General features: G+C 50.4%; 2 protein-coding genes across 3 annotated transcripts in view; one reads left to right on the top strand and one right to left on the bottom strand.

Annotated features, from left to right (window-relative positions):
- Timp3 (TIMP metallopeptidase inhibitor 3) overlaps positions 1–8292 on the bottom strand; it is a 48240-nt gene extending 39948 nt beyond the window's left edge. The window contains exon 1 of the mRNA XM_027940735.2: positions 7884–8292. Coding sequence (XP_027796536.1) covers positions 7884–8004 — 121 coding nt within the window. The 5' untranslated portion in view covers positions 8005–8292. The remainder of the gene's footprint in view (positions 1–7883) is intronic.
- Positions 1–22827, top strand: part of Syn3 (synapsin III) — a 388585-nt gene that overhangs the window by 166069 nt on the left and 199689 nt on the right. The gene's annotated exons all lie outside the window — the stretch shown is intronic.

Consider the following 22827-nt stretch of genomic DNA (forward strand, 5'->3'; position numbering starts at 1 on the left):
CTGTCAAGTGCTGTTTACTGAGTCCCTCTCGCTAGAGTCAATACTTTTTCTGACAGAGATGGACACAGGAAAGATGCACCTAAACTCAAGACACTTCCTCTAGGAGGGCCTCCTCATCAACCAGGACACCAGCCGCCTGCTTCCTGGGCCAGGCAGGAGTGCAGCAGGGTGACAGGCAGAGGCAGCGAGGGCGGTAATGCATGGGACCCACCCACAGGACAACAGTAAACTGTCATGAAAGTAAATACTCATCCTGGAGAGGGACAAAGGGCAATGATTTACTAAGGGGTCCGGCATTGTGGCCATCCAACCCAAATTATAATCTAGCCACCCGCAAGCCATGAAAAAACTTCCCGGGCCTCAGAGGACACCAGGCTGCTTTGCTCTGGGCTGTGATTGATGACTGTTAACAGGTGAAGCCTGAAAGATGGCTTGTCCAGCATCAGCGGTTTTCCACCTTAACTTGGTTTTTAATGGAAATAAATAATCAACGCTCCATGCACGAAGCCGTGATGGACAATTCTTCCAAACACGGAATCCACTGAAGGGAAAGTTAATTTTAGAAAATGCTCTTTGGGGTGGAGAAGACTGGGAACCACTGTCGCCGAGTGAGGGCGCAAGGCCTGGTTTTCTAAAGATCCCAGAACTGACGATATGTTGGTAGAAGTGGGGACAGCGGGGGAGGCTGACCCTGAAGAGGCTGGTGAGGGGATACACTCACAGATAAGCAGTGGGGAGTCCAAGACCAAGCAGGGAGGTCGCCCAAAGAGCAGGACCTTCCCAAGTCTATGGGGGTCTAGCCCTTGGTCCACAGGAGGGACTGGATCAGAATGTGGCCATTAGGGTCTAGACATGAGGGTGTCCCCCACAGACACTCAAGGATGTTCAGAAGTGAAATCAGATAGTGCAGCCTTTAACCTAGTCAGTGGATTAACTCACTGATGCGGATAAACTCTGGGGTAACTGGAGGCTGGTGGGGTATGGCTGGAAGAAGCAGGTCCCTGGGGACATGCCTCTAGGGGCTCTGTTTTGTCCCTGGTGAGCGGAGCTCTCTCTGCTCCCTGGCTGACATGTCCTGAGCTGCTTCCCTCCACCACACCCTTCCACCAAGATGCTCTTCCTCACCTCGGGCCCAGAGCTGTGCAGTTGGCCCACCACGGACTGAACCTCCAAAAGCATGATCCAAGATAAACTTTGACTCCTTTGAGTTGTTAATGTCAGGTCTTTTGGTCACAGCAAGGAAAGAGTGACTAAAACCCAGGCTGTGGAGATAGACTAACTTTGTATATAAACTAACTGCAGGTTCTGGCTTGACGGTTTCTTAGTGGTGAGATCTTGAGCAAGCGGTGTCACCTCTTTAGCTCCAGACGGATCCTCAAGCGGCTGGGCAAGCCCCTCCCCATGGGATGGCGGACAGGGAAGTACAGAGCTCATCAGTGCAGTGCCTGCAGCGTACTAGGCGAGCCTCAGTGGAAAGCAATGACCGCAGTGGGTGTTTTCTGCGGGGGTGGCATTCAGAAACCTTCTCTCTTTTCTCTGGGAGGGTGCTGGATCCCATTCCCATGGGGTGGGAATGGACTTATCCAGTATCACCTCTCAGGGGAGTCAGATGTGTCCCTCCGCAGGGTACACAGCCCAGCCATGCTCCTCGCCCGGGAATGATGCCCTTGGGAATTTCCAATGCTTCCGCCTCCGAGAACCGGGCTTCCACTAGAGACGGTGCTTTGAGGTAGATTTAAAATTGGAGCAAGGGTTAGACTGTTGTGCACCAAAAAGAGGGAATGGGCAGGAAAATGGAACCAAATGAGACCTGAGGATGAGAAGTGAATGTGGGTGGACAAAACCAAGGCCACGGCACGGACCAAGAGCCAGAGGGGCAGCATGAATTGCTGGAGCTGGAGGGGCCCCCGAGGAGGCAATGAAGATACAGGTGGGGTCCACACTGGCCCCGTCAAAGCCACCTTCTGACACTCATCCCAAGAGTCCGTGGAAGAGCCTTAATCAGGACAGCGGAGGGTTCTGTCGGACCAGCCCTTCCTGCTCCCAGAGTCTTTCCTGACCGGGGCCCATCCTGCCTTGGTCTCAGCAGCCATCCATGCACCACATGAAGAGGGGCAGGGGGACAGAGGCATGAGTCCTCTTGCTGCCACCACCAGCCCGATCCAGGGGCATCTTCGAGTCAAAAAGCAAAACCCTGTGCTTGTGTGTTTACCCACATGCTTCTGAAAAACCCCAAGGTCAGGCGACTTCGTGAAATAAAAGGCCACTGCTTATTATGAAAGCAAAAAGCTAAAACCATCTCCGGAGGAACCGCTCCAAGACAGCAACCAGTCAAGGGCAGGGCTTTCCTGGCTCTTAAGCTCTTCTCTCTCCCTAAAAACGGTCCCATTAACTTGATCTAAGTGGCCCTAATTTTGATCCCTTTCAAAGAGACAAAGGGGTTAGGCAAAAAGAGACAAAACCTCAGAAAGTCAATAAAAATTCGAAATTGTTTTCCCATTTGAGAGGACACTGGAAGTCTCTCAGGCACAGGGCTGTGATCGTCCCTCCATCCCTTGGTGTCGTACATCAGAAAAGAACTAAGTCACTCTGGAGGGCAAACCAGCAGGCACTACGAACGTGGAAGATGCACCTATCTTGGGTCCAAAAGCTCCGACTGCATATTTTCCATAGAGAAATGTTTGTACACATGAACAAGAGGGCTATACCTCGACCGCTGGGTCCAGCACCCTTATAAAGATGAAAACTTGCTAGGAACTTTGATATCCACCAATAAATTAAGATATACCTATAGGGATGTTGCCTTATTCTAATGACATAGTAGCACATATGTACAACGTGACACACGATACACTGTAATACAACATAACCTAATACAGCAGTTAGAGACATCCTCAAGCAGGCTACACAGGTTTAAACACTGGCTCTGTTCCTTCACAGCTGTATGACCTTGAACAAGTCACCACATTTTTCTAAGCCGCAGTATCTTCAACCACAAAGTGGAAATGACAACAGCACACCTGCCTCATAGCACTGTCGGGAGAATTCAATGAATTGATGCATATTAATTATTTAGAATGGTGCCTGGCTCTTATTCCCGTGAGTTTTTTTCTTTTAATTATAAACCTATGGCATACTATACATAAAAAATTATATATATTAATTATAATTATATATATTAATTATAATCACATATATTAATTGAGACAGAGATCGGATACACATTGTTGAATGAAAATAAGCAGAATACTATATGTGGCATTCCATACATATAGGGTTCTACTATTTATGTTTCTAAGGCAAATAAACTATCGATTTTTTGATGGAAATACATGGACACAGACAGGCATATGGAGGGAAAGATTTGGAAAAGAGACTAGAATTAGAAGCAGGGATCCGACAGGACTTTACCTTTCTCTGATTGTAGGCAGACAGGCAGACAGGCAGGTGCATACAGAGGGGTGGATGGATACATACACACCTGGATGTATTCAGATAATACTTGAAACTTTAAAAGTGTAGATTTTTTAAAAAAATTGTCTGAGGCAGGACAAAGCACGAGTGGCCTTTTATCAATGAGGAGCTTAAAGGTGTCCAACATGCCTGAGCACACACAGCCAACCGGCCCAGAGGAAGGATCTGAGCCGAGCTCTGCCCTCCCCCGTGGCCTTTCCACCACCCCACACCGCCTCCCAAGGCCACCCAGGAGTTGACTATGACAAAGAAGAAGGGGCCTCCTTGTCCACACTGGCTGCAATGGTAAAAGCCAAACGCAATGGAGAATTGTGTTGTTGTTTTTAATTAATGAACCTGTTGGAATGTGCCATTCAGCAGTGGGGCTGAATAGTTCCTGCTGTTCTGCAAATCAAACACAACTCTTTCCCCCAAGCCACTTCCGTGGCCACTCTCTAGCCTTATCTATCCAGGGAGTGGGAAAGGGACACAGAACGGTCAGAGAGGCACCTTCACCAGCCAGACTGGGTCTCCTGACCTCTCACTGGCTTTGCTGCCCCATCCCATGGACCGGGCAGTGGAGCCCTGGCCGGACCTGCCGGGGGAAACTTCTTTGAAGCCCTGGATGTGCTGTCTCTGCTAGCCTTACCCCCCAGATCTCAGAGACCACGCAAGTCTCTTTGACTTTGGCTTGAGAGATTTAAGGGTCTCTTCCAGTTCTAACAGCCACAGAACAGTAGAAATTTCTCTGTTGTTTTTCTATTATAAAAATCTAAGTTTTCCTTTCCTAAGGATGATGTTTAATTAAAACCTATGGCCTTTGGAGTTGCCTTCAATTTTTTTTTAGGAAAACTCCCCAAATCCAGAATCCTTGCCGGAGAGCAGGGCTTGTGCTTCTGAAGCAAAATTCTCTTTCTACTGCCCCCCCCCCCAACCTCTGTCCATTACATCTCCATCCTCGGGGCCATCACCTGCTTTATAGTACCAAGGGTCAAGGAAGATCGAAGTTTTTGAAGACTGGCATACTAAGAATTAACTTCAGCCTTCCCATTTAATAGCTGGGTAGCTCTGGACAAGCACAACCCCTCTTAGCCTCAGTATTTTCCATCTGAAAAATGGGCACATTCTGTATTCTTAAGATGGCTGGGTGGATGGATGAGAGCGTCTGCAGGGGTCCTTCCTTTCTCCAGACCAACAGCAGTCCTGTTCCCACAATTCCCAAGATCTTGATAGTCTGGGCTGCCCCACTCCCACCAAGTGCCTGGCTCCTCTCCAAAGTCTGATCCTTTAGTCACAAAGCCCAGCACGGAGGCAGAATCGCGTATCAGAGGGAGAGGCAAGGGACCTGGTTCCTTTAACCCGGCTCCTTGGCTAAAACCACACCTCAGATCTGATACTGAAGGAATCCGCTGGCAACGCCCCTGTCAAAATAGTTCACAGATATCTAGGGCCACCCTCCAGAGCTGGCAGCCGACCCCAAGCCGAGCCCCACTCTCGATTTCCCACGAGCTCAGAGCAGGCCCCCCCGACGTCCACCTCTCAGCACAGCACGGCCGCTCCTTGCAAAGGGGGCGGAGAGCAGGGCTTGTGCTTCTGAAGCAAATTCTCTTTCTACTGCCCCCCACCTCTGCAGAAAACACACACGCACGCGCGCGCGCACACACACACACACACACTCTCCGACTTTCAGAAAGCTCTTGGCACTGCCCACCCTTCCTGAGCTGGATGGCGCTGCCAGAGCAGGATCTGCCCAGCCAAGGCTGCCGCCTCATTCCCAGCCCCCTCCGGGCCCCTTGAGAGTCAAGGTTTTGTCAAGAGTTTCAGGGGCAGTGACTGGTGGGGAGGGGGCCGCAGACATCCTGGCTGGTGCCAAGTCCTTTCTTCGCCCCGCAGTGTGCTTTATAAGCCAGCATGTAGTTTATTCTTCTCCTAAACACTTCGATAGGGTACAGGGCCGGAGTTGCCATAGAAACACCTTTTAACTCCTGCTCACCCAGAAGGCTGCAGTCGTCTCCTGGGCTTCGGCAGAAGAAAGGAAAAAAGAGAGACACCTGTGGTTGCAGAGACAGGGAAGGCCATGAGGGTGCGGGCAGTAGAGAGGGCCAAGCCTCGGTGCCCTTCCCTGGCAACGTGGCATCCAGCCAGGAGCAGAAAACAACCGGGAAGGTTCTGGAAGAGGGCGGTGGAAGGTTGACCTGATGGCCCTCGGTGGGCTAGGGCATCCATTAGTGGGGCTGCAGGGGTCAAGGCCATGGCCAGATCCCTCCTGCTTCCCTTCAGGGAGAGAACCCAGAACATCCACCCAGAACAGCAGTGAGCAGGGCAGTTGGGAGCCACCTACTGGACAGTGGAGGGGCAGGGTGCGCTGGAGGCGGCAGGAGGTCAACAAGCAAGCAGCCCACACCCACACCTCCCATTTTTAAAAGCATTATCTCATCGCTCCTCCAGTGCAGTGCGCCAAACCCAGGCAGCGCGAGTTTGGATCGGCGCCAGAGCATCGAAGATTTTTCATTTCTTTTTTTATTTTTGCTACTTCAATGTTCTGGTTCGAGGGCACTTCTTGGTAACTCGGCTTTTCTCTGGGAAGTTTAATAAAGGAGGAGGAAGAAGCTATTTCTTGAGTAAATCCAGAGAAATGACAAGAAACACTGGGAGCATCGGCCCAGACTTCTAGCAGGAACCCCAAGTGGAAAATGAAGCCGTCAACGAGGTCCAGGGGGGTCCCCCCTGGAAGCAGGATCTGCTGGCTCCTGTTCCCACTTCTCCCTGGTCAACTTCCAGGGTAGAAACCTCAAAGCAAAGGGCAAGTGGAAGAGACAAAGTCCCCGCCTCCCCACACACACCAAAACACACCCCACCAGTCCTGAAGCAGAGAGGGACTTCGCCCAATGTCTGCACACCCCATCCCACCTGCTGGACTCCTGGCCCCAGTGTGCTCCCTACTGAGCAAACCCAGGACTGAGCAGCAGCTCAGGCGGAATGTCACCAGGCCAAGTAGGATTTGGGTAGGGGCACTCAGGGAGGAGGGAGAAAACCTTCCCAGGCCTCAGGCAGCCCAAAGAATTTTTCCAAGCAATATGCAAAGCCAGGGGCCAGCCAGGGTCCCCCAGGGAGAGGACCTGCCTGCCTGTGGGTCCCGGGAAACTTCTACCCTGGGGTCACCCAAACACCCTCAGCTGCCAACTGGTCCAACTTTCTGGTCACCATAGCCACCCCTGCCTTCTCCTAGACCTGGCCTGGCCCACCAAGCAGCGCCCCTCCCAACCTCAGCTGGTTCTCCTGCCAGGCTCCGGCCTCCTCCCCGCCCCACCGCGACACACTTGTGGAGTCCCTCACCCAAGACCCAGTGGAAAATTTCCTTCTCCTTTATGACTGTACTTAAAACACACACACTCCATTCTTCACCTCTGAATCGACACAAGCAGAGAGCGGCTAGACCATGTCCCACCCACCGTCCCGGCGTGTACACACACACACACACACACACACACACACACACGCTCAGAGCGGAACGCTGGCCCGCATGCTTTATGAGCTGGAGGATGGATGGAAGGGATGTTTTCCAGCTGCCACTCCACCTCTGGCCCTCCAAACCAGTGTGATCAACAGCCCCAAACAAGTTCTCCCAGGACTCTGGAGGCCTTCCATAAAAACTGGTTCTGCTTCTGACCCAGCCTCTGTCTGTCTCATGAAGACACAAAGTCCAGTTTAGAACTGTCACAACTACAATGGGACCTTTGGCATTTTGTTCTTTGGGTGACAAATTTATTTTCCACTGGTCCTCATAGCCCTCCCCACAGCACTCAAGGGGGGGGGAGCTTCCTGTGAATTTTCACAGTTATGTGATAAGTGATCCCTTGCACACCATCTCCTGCTTGCTATCAGTACTCCACAAATACAGTCCAGGGGGAGGGTCAATCCCACAGTTTTCTCCTCATTTTTCTCCGTAAATCCACCCAAACTTGGCAGTGCAGAAAGCTCCCTTAGCACTTGCTTGGAAAGCCTTAGTCTGGGTTGGGTCTCAGGGAAAAGAATGAACTTCAAGGGCGCAGATGATGCAAACTCTGAAAACTCCCAAGTTTCTCCTGCAACTCTCCATGCACATGGCTAGCAACTTCTTTCAAAAAGTACTCAACATCACATCGCAGCACTTCACTCAGCATTCCAAGTTTTAGGAACCCTCTCCCACCCTCCGCCCCCAGCTCTTCCTCCTCCAGGGGTGAGCGGGGAAATTTTCCAGGTGTCAAAAAAAGCCAGCAAGGAATCTCTGGCCCTAAATGAGCAAAAGGCTGCTAGGGGGGACCCTTGGCCGCGGGGAGCTTCCTCTGCTGGGCATCTCCCCCTTCTGCTACGCCAGCGAGCCCCCCGCCCGAAGAAACCGGATCTCTGGCTGCAGCGTGGGGCTCGTGTGGAACCCCACGAGCTCTTACCGATGTCGGAGTTGCAGAAGGCGTCCTGGGGGTGGCTGGGCGAGCATGTGCACGCCTCGGCACCCCACTCCCCCAGGCTCCAGCTGCCCAGGAGCACCACGAGCCCAAGCCAGGGAGTCATCGCCGCCGCTGCCGTCCGCTGCGGGGACTGCTGCGCGCCTCTCCAAAGTTGCCTTGCGCGCCGCCGGCGGGGCTGCTGCGGCCCGAGCTCGCCCGACCGGCCGTGCGGGGCAACTTTGCGCTGCCCTTGGAGTGCCCAGCGGGACAGGCTGGAGTGTGGCGAGGCGCTGGGCTCTGCTGGCCGGTGGGAGATCTGGAGCGAAGGAGCGGGAGCCGGAGCCGGAGCCGGAGGAGGACCTTGCACACTCGCTGTTTGCCCGCTGCTCGCGCCGCTGCGGCCGGGGCTGCCGAGGGATATAGCGCGGCCGCCGGGACCCCCCCTCGCAGCGGGCGCTCGGGCCCGCCCCCTCCGACCAATGGCAGCGCCGCATTACCTCATCGGCCCTAAAAAGGGGGCGGGGCCGGGGGCGCGGGGCGGCGGGGCGGGGCCGCCCCGGACCGTTCAGATCCTTATAGGGAATAATGCGGCCTTGGGCACGCGAGTGGGTGGGCTGGGGCGCGCCCGGGACCCGCGCTGGCTGCCTGGCCCCCGAACGGCGCCCCCGTGTCCCCAGTAACCTACACCCTCTTGCCACACCCACTCCTCCCTCTGAGCGCCTCGCACCCAAACTAGAGCCAACTACCACCCACCCACCCATTCCGAGGAGCAGAGGTGGCCCCCGCCCTGGAGACCTTGACCGGACCTGGTGGAAAGTCTAGGGAGAAATGCTACCTCTCCACTTGCTCTGGAAAGAGCAGGGAGAGAGGAGACAGGCCCAGACAGATGACATCTTTTCTCTATGTGTGTCTGTCTTTCTCTCTCTGTTCCTTTCCCCCAAACCCTTTTCCCACCCTCTCTTTTACTTTCCTGGATATGGGGAAGTCCTCTGCCATTGAGAAGCTAGCTATGAAAGATGGTTGCTTATCTGAGCTCCCTCCCAGCAAATGGAGTAGTGAATTCATTCAACAAACTCTGTCTGGATGCTGGCGTAAGAAAGGCAGAAGCCCCGGCAGCCGTGGAAATCTAGGAGTGCACATAGGGTCATTTTCTATGGCTCTAGTGCTATGAAGAAACCAAAGCAGTGTCGTGGGTTAGAATGACCGGAAAGGTGCTGCATTCCGTGGGAGAGGAAGAGAAGGACTCTGAGAAGTGAGCGAGAAGCATCAATCCTGTGGCAGCCAGCAGGAGAGGGCGCCAGGCAGGGAGAGCAGGTGCAGAAGCCCTGAGCTGCTTTCAAGAGCAGAAAGGAGAAAGGGCCTGAGGAAGTAGTAGCCCCGTGCATGGCAGACCGGTCTCCATCTTTCAGCAAGGAATTTTGGAGTGAAACTGATCCAAAACTGGAGTAAAACCAGATCCTGGAGAATTATGCAGGATTTCAGATGACTGACTGTACTGGGTAATTGGAAATAACAAATATAATTACAATCCTACCCTTAACTAACTTCTTGACTCTGCTATGTACTTTTTAAAGTGGGGTTCCATAGTCACCCCGGTATATCTCACAATAATCCTTGCACACAGGAGAATAAGCACAAGCATCATTTCTGCTTTCTGGATGCAGATAGGAGCCCAGAAAGGTGGGGTGACTTGGCAACCTGCCAGGAGCTAAGCTCCCCCGTTTTTGCTGACTATTCTTAAGACCTTTATGCCCTCCACTTGGGCGGAAGTTAGATCCAGCTGTGCAAATGCCCTTTTGCAGCTGGGGCCTTCCATCTTCCTATACTTTCGTCACTCTCCCTCTTCTTCGTGTTTAGGATGAAACTTGTCCATCGGGGCCCTAGAAATGCTGAATGTTTAAAGGATTGGGAGAATTGCAAGTTACTCTTTATGAGAACTGCCTTGGTTTTCCCCCCTCAAAGAAGGGATATAGGATGTCAGCAGAGGAAAGTGTTATGGGAGATGGTATTTCCAAGAACATTTTAAAACTCTTTTTTTTTTCTACCCTTAAACATTTTGGCATAGGGCAGGGAAAAGAGTTTCCACATCTTTCTGTCTTGTTCCCCACCCAGCTCTTAGGACCTTCTCACGGGATACTGTTGAATTATTTTCCCCAGCACCTTAGAAATACTTGGAAGACAGGGGTATTTCCCCCACATTACTTTTTAGCCCTCTGAGAACAAAATAAGGTCTCAGGAGACTTAGTATGTGACCAGCAGCCCTCTGAGTCCTGAGCAATGGGCACCCTGGGGCCACTCTGAGGAACCAGGTTGAACGAGGACATAGTTAGGGGGATTTAAGAGATTCACTTAAACTCTCATGGTGCCAGTCATGTGGAAGGTTTTAGAAGACTTTCCGGACCAAATCCACTTTGGATAAGCATCTTACGTGATAGAGGCCCTCTCTTCTCTTTCTTTTCACATTCAGTTATGTTCAAAGTGCCAATATTTTCTCCAAGGGAATGCCTTGCCCGGAACACAAGTCTCAGGGAGATAACTTCTGCTGAACACCATGCGATAGATTCCTCACAGAAACCATCCAAATCGTTGGATTCCAGCAGCTACATAATTATGAAAGTGCAAACATGATCTGATTATTTCTGTAGCTGAAAGGTAATGAGATTGCCTTTGAGGTTTTTACCTGTCACTCTCTTTCCTAATCTAGTTCAAATGGCATTTTTTTTTGGAGTTCAGAGACTGTAAGGACTTTTCAGGTGGGAAACTCTGCCATATACCCAAGCTGAGGTGGTTCCTTTCTTCCCACCCCTGTGAAGCCAGCTGGGTCCTCACCCTGAGAAAGAGCAAATTCTATGGATCCTGGTAGGTCTCTCCACCGGGCAGGCGTCACAGCCATCAAGCAGGATGTCATGGTGTCCCTGGGTCTAATAATACGTAAGAATTGCTTTTTCAAGTTCACTGCATAACCTAGATACAGTGAACCTGGAGCTAATGGTAAAAATGGAGACACCAGGTCTCCTGCTTTCTTTTGACAGCGAAGAACAATGACAGATTTATAAATCTGGAATGAAACGAAGACGTTTTAATATCCACCTGGCCTGTCCTCAAATTTCTGAGGCTGAACACCCCCTATGTATCAAATTACAGGATATTGGAGTCTATAGGAAGTGTTTTCTTGGACATGGAAAGGTCATGAAAAGAACCTCAGAGACTGCCCATCCTCACTTTATAGGTAAGAAAAGAAAGGTTCCGACAGGTGAAGGAACTTGCCCAGAGACTCACAGTCAGCTATCAGCATGGCCAAGAGTGTATTGCAGCCACTACCGATTCCTTATCTGGCTCGCTCCATCACATTCATGGGGCTCAGCCCTCCTACCTAGAGCATGTGACCTAATGCTTGCACTCTGACCTGGAAAACTCCAGCCATTCGCAGATCCTGGATTTGTGTTTCTGACCTGTAGGCAAATCTGTTTCAAAGTCTCTTCAAAGAGTGCCCAGCTCCTGGAGAACTTCTACCCACGCTTACTAAACAGTCCTCTGTTATGATCATAGACTCTCCTTGTGGGAGCCAATCATTACAAGAATAGTGCTTCATTATTATTATTAAGAGGTTTATCTCTGGGGCATTTGCCTTTTCCCTTTCTCGATTACTATCAGACGCCTTATGAAAACATTCGGAGTATACCTTTGAGAAGAGATGCATGAGCACTTTTCTGGGGGATAAAAGGAGACCAGGGTAGAAAAGAAATCCAGATCTGAAATCTGCTGTGAGCACAGCCGTGGAACAACCAGGCACCTGCCCCTTGGATAAGGCACCATACCTGTCCGGTCCTCAACTTCCAGGTTTATCTGGCAAAAGATATAAGTGAATGGTCTCCAAGGTGGTCCTTGGCTCAGAAAGGCTGCAACCCCATGGGGAATTCTCAGGGACACAGTGAATGTTTCTGAAGGAAAGACAGATCTCGCATTTAAGCAAGTTGGACACAAAGCAAATGTACCCGAGACTGAAGGACATCCGTCCGTCTCACAGTCAACACTGTTGAGTTCCCGTCTCGCTCTCTCCTCCAGACTCAAGGCTGAAACCAAAGAATCTCAGTGGAGAGTGTGATAGAAAAGGCAGGTAAGAGACCACAGGTCTCAAGTTTAATGGAGCCCATCTCTCCGCCTCTTGGACTCTGAGCATTAAAAAGTCAGGAAACAAGTCCTGCTGACTCCAGAGTTCATGGGACTCTTGCACATCCTTCATAGCTTAGATGCCACCTTCTCCAGAAGCCCCATTTGACTCCCTTCCGGTGTGTCCCCATAGTAGCCTTTGTTGCCTTCTTTTACAACATTTAGCTGCCTCTGATATGTTTGCTCCCCTGTCTCCCTTCCTGGACTGGAAGCCCCTTGAGGACAGGGATCCAGTGTTTGTCACACAGAGTTTATTAAGTATGGGTGGAATAGATCCAGTTCTGCGGCCGATCCCTAGGCAGGTGGGAGTCCTGGGAGGCTCCCTGAGCCTTATCCCCCTGGCCAGTGCTAGGGGGCGCTGTAAGCCAGAGAACACCCCAGGGCTGCCTGCAGTCTCACCAGGAAGACAGGCACCATTCCACGTGGTGTGTGGGTGCGGGTGCCTCTGAGTGGGCGAAGCTGACCCCTCCCGTCTGCAGTGGCCACAGAGCGCTCGGTCAACATCCCGTCAGGGTCTGCAGCTGCCCGAGCTCCTCCACCCCTGTGTTGGCCACATGTCCACCCAAGGGCTGGAAGCTTTCTCGGGAAGCGACACACTTGTGAATCACGAGTTTGGGGCCCCGTGGGGGTGGTCTGGGAACACCGCAGAGGATGCCACGGTCCCACTCTTCCAGAACAGAGCTGGGTTCTGGAAATGCGACCCGGGGAAGGTGCTGACAGGACATGGTCCATTTCTGGTGCCTCCCAGGGAAGCACCCTGGGCTCCCTCCCTCTCCCCGTCAGACCCCAGCCGCAGTGCCTTCCCCCAACCCACAGCTGAAAATCATTACATTCAAAATAGCCTTTCCCAAGCAACAGACAGCCTGGTCCACCCCTCCCCATGAGCCCTGGCCAGACCCTCAGCAGGGCTGCTGCCCAGCTCTGGGCAATCATGAACCTAGGATGGCAGGTACCTCTGTGTCGGGCACCAGCAGCGGGTGAACACCTTTCCTTGCTTCTATGTGGTGCCAATTTCGTGGCAGTCGAATTGCAGGGTGCCTCTCGCCCCAGCTCTCCCTCAGCTCTGCCGGGGAAGCCAAGACCCCTCTGCAAGAGTCTCTGGCTGCCTTCACATGAATCTGGGGTTTTCACGTTTCTTTCCACAGGGAGCTACTCCCAGGAATTTTAAGCCAGAAAACACATGTGTGCAATAGAGACATTCTGTGTCTTATGTGGTCTGGGACGGTGGGAGATGGGAAGCGGCGTTAAATATTGCAGCTCTTCCTTTTTTGTTGTTTTTCTTTTCTTTTTAATGACCATGGGCTTGGGCAGTGGACAGTTTCTGTGAAGGATAATATGAAGTGGAAGAAAAAAATAATATATTTTTTTAAAAAAAATATGAAGTGGAAGGACGAGAACTTCTCCAGCCCAACCCCTTTCTAATGCGTTCCGTATGCCTGTGGAGTGCATGTGTTTTTCCTTTAAAGATGAGTAGCTCCTCTGTGGTTCCTTTGAAGGTTGCACGCTCAGCTTCACGCAGAGGCGCTCGATGGTCTCCGTCTCCGCCGGGTAATCCCGGGGCTTGGGTCGGACCGCGACAGGCATAAGTCGGCTCCCGTGGGACTGGGCTAGAGATCTCATTTCTGCAGAGGCACCTGACCTGTTTTCAGCAGAACCTGCTGGAACTGAAACCGCCTTGTTCAGTGCTGTGGGGACGGTCTGCAGAGCACTTGATAGCTTTGATCCCATCCTTAAACTTGGTGGCTGACATGCCTCTCTTTCTGGGTTTTGGCTTTGACCTCTCTAACTATACCTTCTCGATCTCCTTGGCAGGTTCCTAGGCCATTCCTGACATCAAATGTTGGGGATCCTCTGTCCCCGACTTACTTTCCCTTTCTGTTAGCCTCCATACTCACCCCAACCATCCTCACCTACCTTCCAGGTCTCTCCTCCACCTAGGCCGTGTGCACAGGAAGAGGCCTGCAAACAGCAGTATCCCTGATCTCCTGGACCCTCCATGAGTCTCCTCCTGGACCATCTCACCTGCAGGTCCCAGGGCTTCCCCAGACTCCAGGTGTCCACAGCTCCCTGTCCTCTCCCCTCTCTCCCTCCTACGACACCACCGTTCACCAAGTCCTCAAGATTCTCCACACACGTCTCTTCTAACCATCCCTCTCTCTCTGTTTTTACTGATTCTTCCTTGGTCCAGGCCCCCACAGATTCCCGACAGTGTCAACAGTCACATGGTTGGTCATCCTGCCTGCAGTCTTTATCAAGTTCCTGTACAGCTTTTCAAATGCAATTCTGCAATCACGTCCTCCTTGGCTTAAAACGATTCACACGTTCTCCATGGCCTCCCGAACAAAGTCCTAACACTCCAAAGACGTGCAAGGTCCTCTGGGATATGGCTCCTAACGGTGGCGTCCCAGACCGCAGCTAGAGGCGGCCCTGTTCGTGCATAATATGATGTGGCCACTACCCTGCAGTTACCCCACAGCAGGCCCTGACCTTCCTGAGAACGCTGTCCTCGCTCCCATCTCAATTTTCATATGCCCCAACCTGCACCCCACCCTCCAGGGATCTCATACTCATCCGTCAGGATTCGGCTGGAGTCACCAGCTCATGCGTGTTTTCCTGGCCCTCTGCCTGCCCCAGCAGAACTGAACCCACCCCCCCCCCACGGCCCCATGACTCTGCTCCCACCCACCGTGGATTCCCCAGACTTCCTTTGGGGCACCTCCCACACCCTTCTTGTCCCTGGTGATTGATAGGTCTGATTCTCCTCTAGTCAGCCTGCAAACCTGGGTGCTTCTCGGATGCCTTACCCAGAACCTGCACATAGTAGGTGCTCACCAAATATCAAAAGAATAAAGTAATCAACACATGGCAGGAAAAGGAGCGAAGCCAGTATCACCTTGAAAAATCACCGGAACAGAGGTTCTGGAATCCAATTTCTTGAACCCAGCATTGAGCAGTCTCAGGGACACAAATGATTCAGAAGAGACCAGCAAACTGACCACAAGCCCCTTGTCCTTATTTTCCGTGAGGTAGCCTCACAGGACCAAGAACTCAGGTCACTGGGACCCCGTATTGTTCCCCGATGGTCACAGAGGTGCATGCGAAGCTAGGTTCTCGTCTGAAGACCGCTGCGGTGGGTGGCAGACCCAAGGACTGAGGTCATCGCAAGAAAGGGCTTAGGCTGAGAGTCTGGAATTTTCCTTTTGATGTAAGCAAAGTCTGTGCCCAGGGAACGACCTTGCCCCCTGGCCAAAGCCCCTCTCCCGGGGCAGTGAAATGCCCGACACATGATGCCCGCTCTGAGCTCTTTGGTCTTCTCCGTCCTCTGCTCCAGACTGACCACTCCCTCCCTCGCCTTCCTCCCAGAGTGCTCTGCACTGGGAATATTGCAGTTCCTTGGTTTCTCTATTTTTTTCAAGGATTTTTGATGGAAACAAAAAAAAAAAAAAAAACATTTAAACTGAAGCTTCTGGAAGAACTGCTTGTTCTTACCCATTTTGGAGCTTTATTCAGACTTGACCTTGGCCCCCTTTTGGGCCTTACATCTGAAGACATCCTTTTTTAAAAAAAAGTTATTTATCTGTTCTAACTAGTTATACACGACAGCAGAATGCATTTGGATTCGTAGTACACAAATGGAGCATAATTTTTCATGTCTCTGGTTGTACACAAAGTATATTCACACCATTCATGTCTTCATACATGGAACTAGGGTAATGATGTCCACCTTATTCCAACACCTTTCCTACCCCTGTGCCCCATCCCTTCCCCTCCCTCCTCTTGGTCACATTCAAAGTTCCTCCATTCTTCCCACCGCACCCGCCAATTATGGATCAGCATCCACTTGTCAGAGAAAACATTATGCCTTTGGTTTTTCGGGATTGGCTTACTTCACTTAGCATGATGTTCTTCAATTCCATCCATTTACCTGCAAATGTCATGATTTCATTCTTTTTTTAATGCTTAGTAATATTCCATTGTGTATATATACCACAGTTTCTTTCTCCATTCATCTATTGAAGGGCATCAAGAATCCACCTAACAAAAGAGGTGAAAGACCTCTGCAATGAGAACTAAAGGACACTACAGAAAGAAATTAAAGAAGACCTTAAAAGATGGAAAGACTGCCCTTGTTTTTGGATAGGCAGAATAAGTACTATTAAACTGACCATACTATCAAAAGAATTATACAAATTTAATGCAATTCCAATCAAAATCTTAATGACATTCCTCATAGAAATAGAAAAAGCAGTCATGAAATTCATCTGGAAAAATAAGAGACCCGGAATAGCCAAAGCAATCCTCAGCAAGAAGAGTAAAGCAGGTGGCATCATTATACCAGGCCTTAAACTATACTACAGAGCAATGGTAACAAAAACGGCATGGTATTGGCACCAAAATAGACTGGTAGACCAATGGTACAGAATAGAGGACACAGAGACAAACCTGCATAAACACAGTTATCTCATACTAGACCAAGGTGTCAAAAATGTATATTGGAGAAAAGATAGCCTCTTCAACAAATGGTGCTGGGAAAACTGGAAATCCATATGCAGCAAAATGAAATTAAGCCTCTATCTCTCACCATGCACAAAACTCAACTCAAAGTGGATCAAGGACTTAGGAATTAGACCAGAAACCCCTTGCCTAATAGAAGAAAAGTAAGCCCAAGTCTTCATCGTGTCAGATTAGGCCCCGACTTCCCTAATAAGACTCCTAAAACACAAGAAATAAAATCGAGAATTAATAGTGGGATGGATTCAAACTAAAAAGCTTTTTATCAGCAAAAGAAATAATCAGTGAGATGAATAGAGAACCTACAGATGGGAGCACGCTTTTTTTCCACATTGACATCAGATAGAGCACGAATCTCTAGGATATGTAAAGAATTCAAAAAACTTAACACCAAAAAAACAATAAATGGGATAAGAAACTGAACAGATACTTCTCAGAAGAAGATGTACAATCGATCAACAAATATATGAAAAAGTGCTCAACATCTCTAGCAATTAGAGAAATGCAAATCAAAGCTACTCTAAGATATGATCTCACCCCTGTCAGAACGGCAATCATCAAGAATACAGGCAACAGTAAGTGTTGGCGAGGGTGTGGGGGAAAGGCACACTCATACACTGTGGGGGGGGACTGCAAATTGGTGCAGCCAATCTGGAAAGCTGTATGGAGATTCCTTGGAAAACTTGGGATAGAACCACCATTTGACCCAGCTATCCCACTCCTTGGTTTATACCCAAAGGACGTAAAAACAGCATACTACAGGGACACAGCCACATCAGTGTTGATAGCAGCTCAATTCACAATAGCTGAACTGTGGAACCAGTCTTGGTGACCTCCTTGGCAAGGATTTTGTCCCAGGGCTATGCACAGAGCACACCATGTGGCCATGAGGTGACAGTAGCTAGAAATTGTCACAAAAGACCTCATCTTTCACCTCTTGCTGATTCTCTTCTTCCCCGTGGCAGATGTCGATCACAGGGACAGTGGTCAATGGCAGCCAGCCGAGTGTGGCTACAGGGGTGGTCTGAGATTCCTGTTACCCATGTACATCTCGATTTTAGATTCTGGAGTAGATCCAGCCAGGACCAGAACCCCTTCCCCTGAGGCCTTGGACTTGCCCGTTTGGAAGGGCCCTTCCACTCTGCGCTGCAGGTTAGATTTCGGTCACCAGCCACCGATCATCCCTAGAGCAGCTACTTTGGACCCCCAGGTTTTCAAGTCTACCTTTAGAGTGTCCCACTTACCACGGTGTCCAAGACCCAGCACGGCCTGTGCCTCCCGGCTGGAGTGTCCTGGTGCGGTTATCAGCTCTTTGGAGGGGCAAGGGACTTGGTTCCCATCCTCCTCCTCTCCTGTGGGGTGTCCACTGCCACACGCCAGGCACTGGGCTTGGAACTGTGAAGGAAGCTCAGACCTGCCCTCAGGTGCGCCAAGTCCCCAGGAGGTAAAACCTAAGAGAACAACGCCTGGGGACAGAACCACAGAGGGACCCTGCCTGGGTTCCATGAGATCCTAGAGCTGGGCCACCAACTGTGGAGCAGGGAGGCGTTTGGAATCCCGTATCCTGGATGGACAGAAGGTCGCAGCTGGGAGAGAGCTCTAAATCCCCAAGTTCAACCTCCTCGTTTTACAGACACAGAATTGGGCCCAGAGAGGTGGACTTTTCTTTGGTCACACAGGATTATTGACAGAAGCAGAAGAAAGACCCAGGCCCCTGAGGACCTTCTCGTCTCCCCCTCACTCCAGGTTTTTCTAACTCAGCACGAGGCACCAGGGAGAAACATTCAGCAAATAGTTATTTTCCGCGCCCTATAACTTTCATCGAGAGGGTGAAGCTGAAATAGGGTGAAATCTGGAAAAGATTTATAAAACAAGGAAAAGAGGACTCACGATCGTCCAACATCCGCTGGTGGACAGGGCACTTTGGATGCAGTATTTTCTCTAAACCTTATGTAACCCTAAATAATAGAGGTCGTCGCTTGCCCATTTTGCAGACAAGAAAACTGAGGCTCAGAGACCTGCAACCATTGGGCCCGGTGCCTTCCAAGCCAGGAAGTGGCAGAGCTGCGATTTTTAGACCCAAAGGTCTCTTTGCAAGCGGGCACTCTTTCCGTGGTCACTGTGCCCACAGGTCCGCTGGTCATTGGAGCTAGTGATCTCTTCTTTCTCTCATTCAGCGCTCAGAGCTCTGGATCATTCTGTGATGAAACCAGCAGACAGAGGCGTAGCACCTGCCCCCGAGGGCTGGGGAAGGGGTGGGGGCGCAGCAGGAAGAGGGACCCAGCGCCCCTTCTGTCTGGTCTGCAGGCAAGAGAAGGAACTTGGCAGGCGACCTCGGGCGGTGGGTGTGCCCTGCTTGACTCAGAATCTGGAGAGTTGCCACAGGAAAACTACATTTGTATTACAAAGAACAGGCCGAACCCAGAGGGGAGCTGATGGCACACGGAGCAGGACATTTTTTAGCAGCGATTGAATATGACACCATTTCCTCCTCGAATTTCAAACACGAGACTGAGGCAGTACTCCAGGTGTTTGTCCCCGTTCTGCCACCCACCAAAGCCCTGTGACCTTGACTGAGTCCCTGGATCCCGTTCCTTCACGTGTAAAACCAGGAGGCTGGATTTAACTTCCCCGTGGAATATTCTGGAAGGCAGCCCCGACAAGGGAGCTAGGGACAAAGGCCTGTGAAGGGTTTTAATCCGTCTTCACTTTTTCACTGTGGCCTTGAACAAGCTGTTTCTTCTCTCTTCCTCTTAGATGCCTCAAGGTCAGGTGAAGGAGAGATTCTCATCCCACAGGATTTACCTGAGGATCAACTGGGCACGCACGGTGGCATTTGTCCCTGAGAACCTGTTGCGGGGTGTGACCCCAGGGGAATCGAGGTGAATGAGACCAGCCCTTGCCTCAAGTAGCCCGCAGTCTTGTGGTTTCTACTTATAGGAAGTGGCATATTCCCACTGGGTGCACTAGTACATGCCTATCATCCCAGCAATTCAGGAGGCTGAGGCAGGAGGATTCCCAAGTCCGAGGCCAGCCTCAGCAATTTAGCAAGACCCTAAGACCCTGTCTCAAAATTTAAGAAATTAAAAGGGCTAGAGATGTAACTCAATGGTTAAGGGCCCCGGGTCCAATCCCTGGTACCAACAAAATAAAAAGAAGTAGCGGATTCTCAGATCCCCTTTGGCCACCCCAGGAGATGCCCAGAGAAGAGAGCAGGGAGGGGGAAGGGCAGAGAAAATAAAGACTGGAGAGTGACCGTCAATTCCCGTGGGACGCCTGCTGGATGCCAGGCCCTCTTCAAGGTGGCTTGCACCTTTATTGCTCTCTACTAACCCTGAGAGCAATGGTGACTGCCAGCCCTTTGGGGTCAGACGTGGAAACTAAGGTACAGGTAACTTGCTCGGGGTCACATAGCCAGAGCCATCTGGCCCGGGAGCCCACCTTCCTGACCACTCTGCTGCCCGCCGCCTCTTCCTGGAGAAGGCGAGGTTAGAAAATAAGAGACCAGGGGGCAGATGCCCAGTGTCCACCAGGGGTAGGTCTTCCTTCCCCCGACGCCTCGAACCCACCGACCACGAGAGCTGGCTACAGCCCCGTGGGGATCCGTGTTTGGCAGCACATCCTCCTAGGGAACAGTGTTCCTCGGGGTCAGTGTGCTTTCCAGCCATCGGGATGGCCACAGCAGCCAGAATCCAGATATTTGTTCAAGTCCTGTCTTCCTCCATCTACCAGATTATTCTCTGAGCACACGTTTATTTTCTATAAAACAAGGGCAGACATGAAGTCATCAAATCATAAATAACTAACCTTCTGAGTGAGCATTATGTACCCAGTCCTGTTCTACGTGCTTTGCAGGTGTGAATGTATTTGATTCTCACCACTCTGTGCTGCCGAGGCTGTTACGATGATGCCCATTTTACGGAAAAGGAAGCTGAGGCACAGAGAGGTTCAGTGACTTGGACAAGGGTCACCCAGTAAGTGCAGGAACCAGAATTTGAAGTTCACGACCTAACCCTGGGCCTCTCACCATCCTTCTGCACTCTGGTGATCAGTTAAAAACATTCCACAAGCACTGACTACTGTTTTTCTTCCTCTTCTATCCATGCCTTGGGTCTTTGCTCATACTTCTTCCTCGACTTTGTCTGTGTGTCCTCCTTTCACTTGACCACGCTTCTCTACCCGGGCCGAGGAATGCGGGTCCAGGCTGAGGAGGGCGAGGGGCGCTGGTGGTGTACTGGCACCAACACACTTAGGCTTAGGAGACCCAGTGGTTACTTTTTCCAGAATTCTGTGAGTCAGGTGTTAAATATCGCAGTTATTAAAAATGCAATTATAAAAACTCAGTTAAATAAAGTCTATTAAAAGCAAGGACAATTAACACTTGAAACTCAGCAGTTCCTAACCACAAATGTTCCTGGACTTGAAACCCATTGAAGGTGACAAATATCACGAGTCACAAATGCTTTTTGCATACCTGACCTGTCGGGTGTCTCAGAGCTTAGCAGTGCAGTCCACTGTGGGGGTTCAGGTGTCCCCCAAGTGATGGAAGGGCTGACTGGGGGCTGGCAGCCCAAGAGGGGTTCGTGCCTGGTATCCGTAGCTCAGAAAAGATCAGAATTCAGAATCTGAAGTGCAGGATGTCATTTCCCTCCATTACGAAGTTCAGAAACTGCAAAAATCATCAGTGAGAGCATCGGAAGTTAGGGACCGTCTGGATTTCACTGCGTTATCGTCCTGTCTTCCGGTTGGTTTTACCCCTCTGTCGCGATCTGTGTGTGCAAACATGACGTAACCCTGGGCTTCCGCACCTTCTTCCCAGCTCTGCAATCTGGGGCACCAATGCGGTAACTTGAAATTGGCCATCGAGGGGTGTTTACACCATAGCCTTTGGCAGACGCTGCAAATCAGGGCTTTGGCCCTGCAGAGCGGGTTGATGAGGATTTCTAAGCACACACCACTGCCGTGGCCGAACCGTATGAACCTGAACAAGAACCTTGACCTCCCTGAGCCTCAGTGTCCTATGTGCAGCAAAGGCACAGCCTTGGAGCTGATCTCAGACTCATGATGAGTGAATGAGATGGTACCCAGGGACATTTATCAGCCTGCACAGGCCCGGACCAGCGTGGCGGATGGCCCCGGTCAGTATTGTTATCAGACTCTCTAGTTCTTAGGCCCTGCCTCCTGGGGATAGCCTTTCCCCCGGGGGATCTGACTTTAAATTCATCACACTCTACCAGGATGGTGCCTGGTCCACAGCAAATCATTAGATTAGATTTACAAAAAAGAGTTCAGAGACTATCAAAAGGTCAGAATCAAGAGGCATGGAGGACTTGTTTTTAAAAATTTTTTAATTTATTTTAATTAGTTATACATGACTGTAGAATGCACTTATATACTTTGATATATCATACATAGATGGGATATAATTTCTCATTTTTCTGAGTACACATATTGTAGAATCACATTGGTCACCCAGTCACATATGTGCATAAAGTAATGATGTCTGTTCATTCTACTACTTTTCTTATCCCCACATTCCCTGCCTTCCCCTCCCTTCACTTCCCTCTACCTAATCTAAGGTGACGCTATTCTTTTTTTTTTTTGCATTACAATTCTTAATACACATATATATACCACAATTTTTTTTTAAATCTCTGTTTGTATATCAAGTAGGTTGACACCCAATTCATGTCTTCATACATGTTCTTTGGATAATGATGCCCATCACATTCTACCATCTTTGCTAATCCCCTGCCTCCTCCCTTCCCCTCCCACCCCTCTGCCCTATCTAGAGTTCGTCTATTCCTCCCATGCTCCCCTTCCCTAACCCACTATGAGTCAACCTCCTTATATCAGAGAAAACATTTAGCGATTGTTTTTTGGGTATTGGCTAACTTTATTTAGCATTATCTTCTCCAGTGCCATCCATTTACCTGCAAATGCCATGATTTTGTTCTTTTTTAATGCTGAGTAATATTCCATTGTGTATATATGCCACATATTTTTCCATTCATCCACTGAAGGGCATCTAGGTTGGCTCCACAGTTTAGCTATATTGAATTGTGCTGCTATAAACATTGATGTGGCTGTGTCCCTGTAGTATGCTGTTTTTTAGTCCTTTGGGTATAGACCGAGGAGAGGGATAGCTGGGTCAAATGGTGGATCCATTCCCAGTTTTCCAAGGAATCATGGAGGACTTCTTAACCATGTGAGGAACTACTCAGTCATCCTCCCCTCTGAGGTCTTGCTGGGGCAGTGTGTGTGG

Source organism: Marmota flaviventris, chromosome 3 (genome assembly GCF_047511675.1).
Source record: "Marmota flaviventris isolate mMarFla1 chromosome 3, mMarFla1.hap1, whole genome shotgun sequence".
NCBI classification, from domain to species: domain Eukaryota; kingdom Metazoa; phylum Chordata; class Mammalia; order Rodentia; family Sciuridae; genus Marmota; species Marmota flaviventris.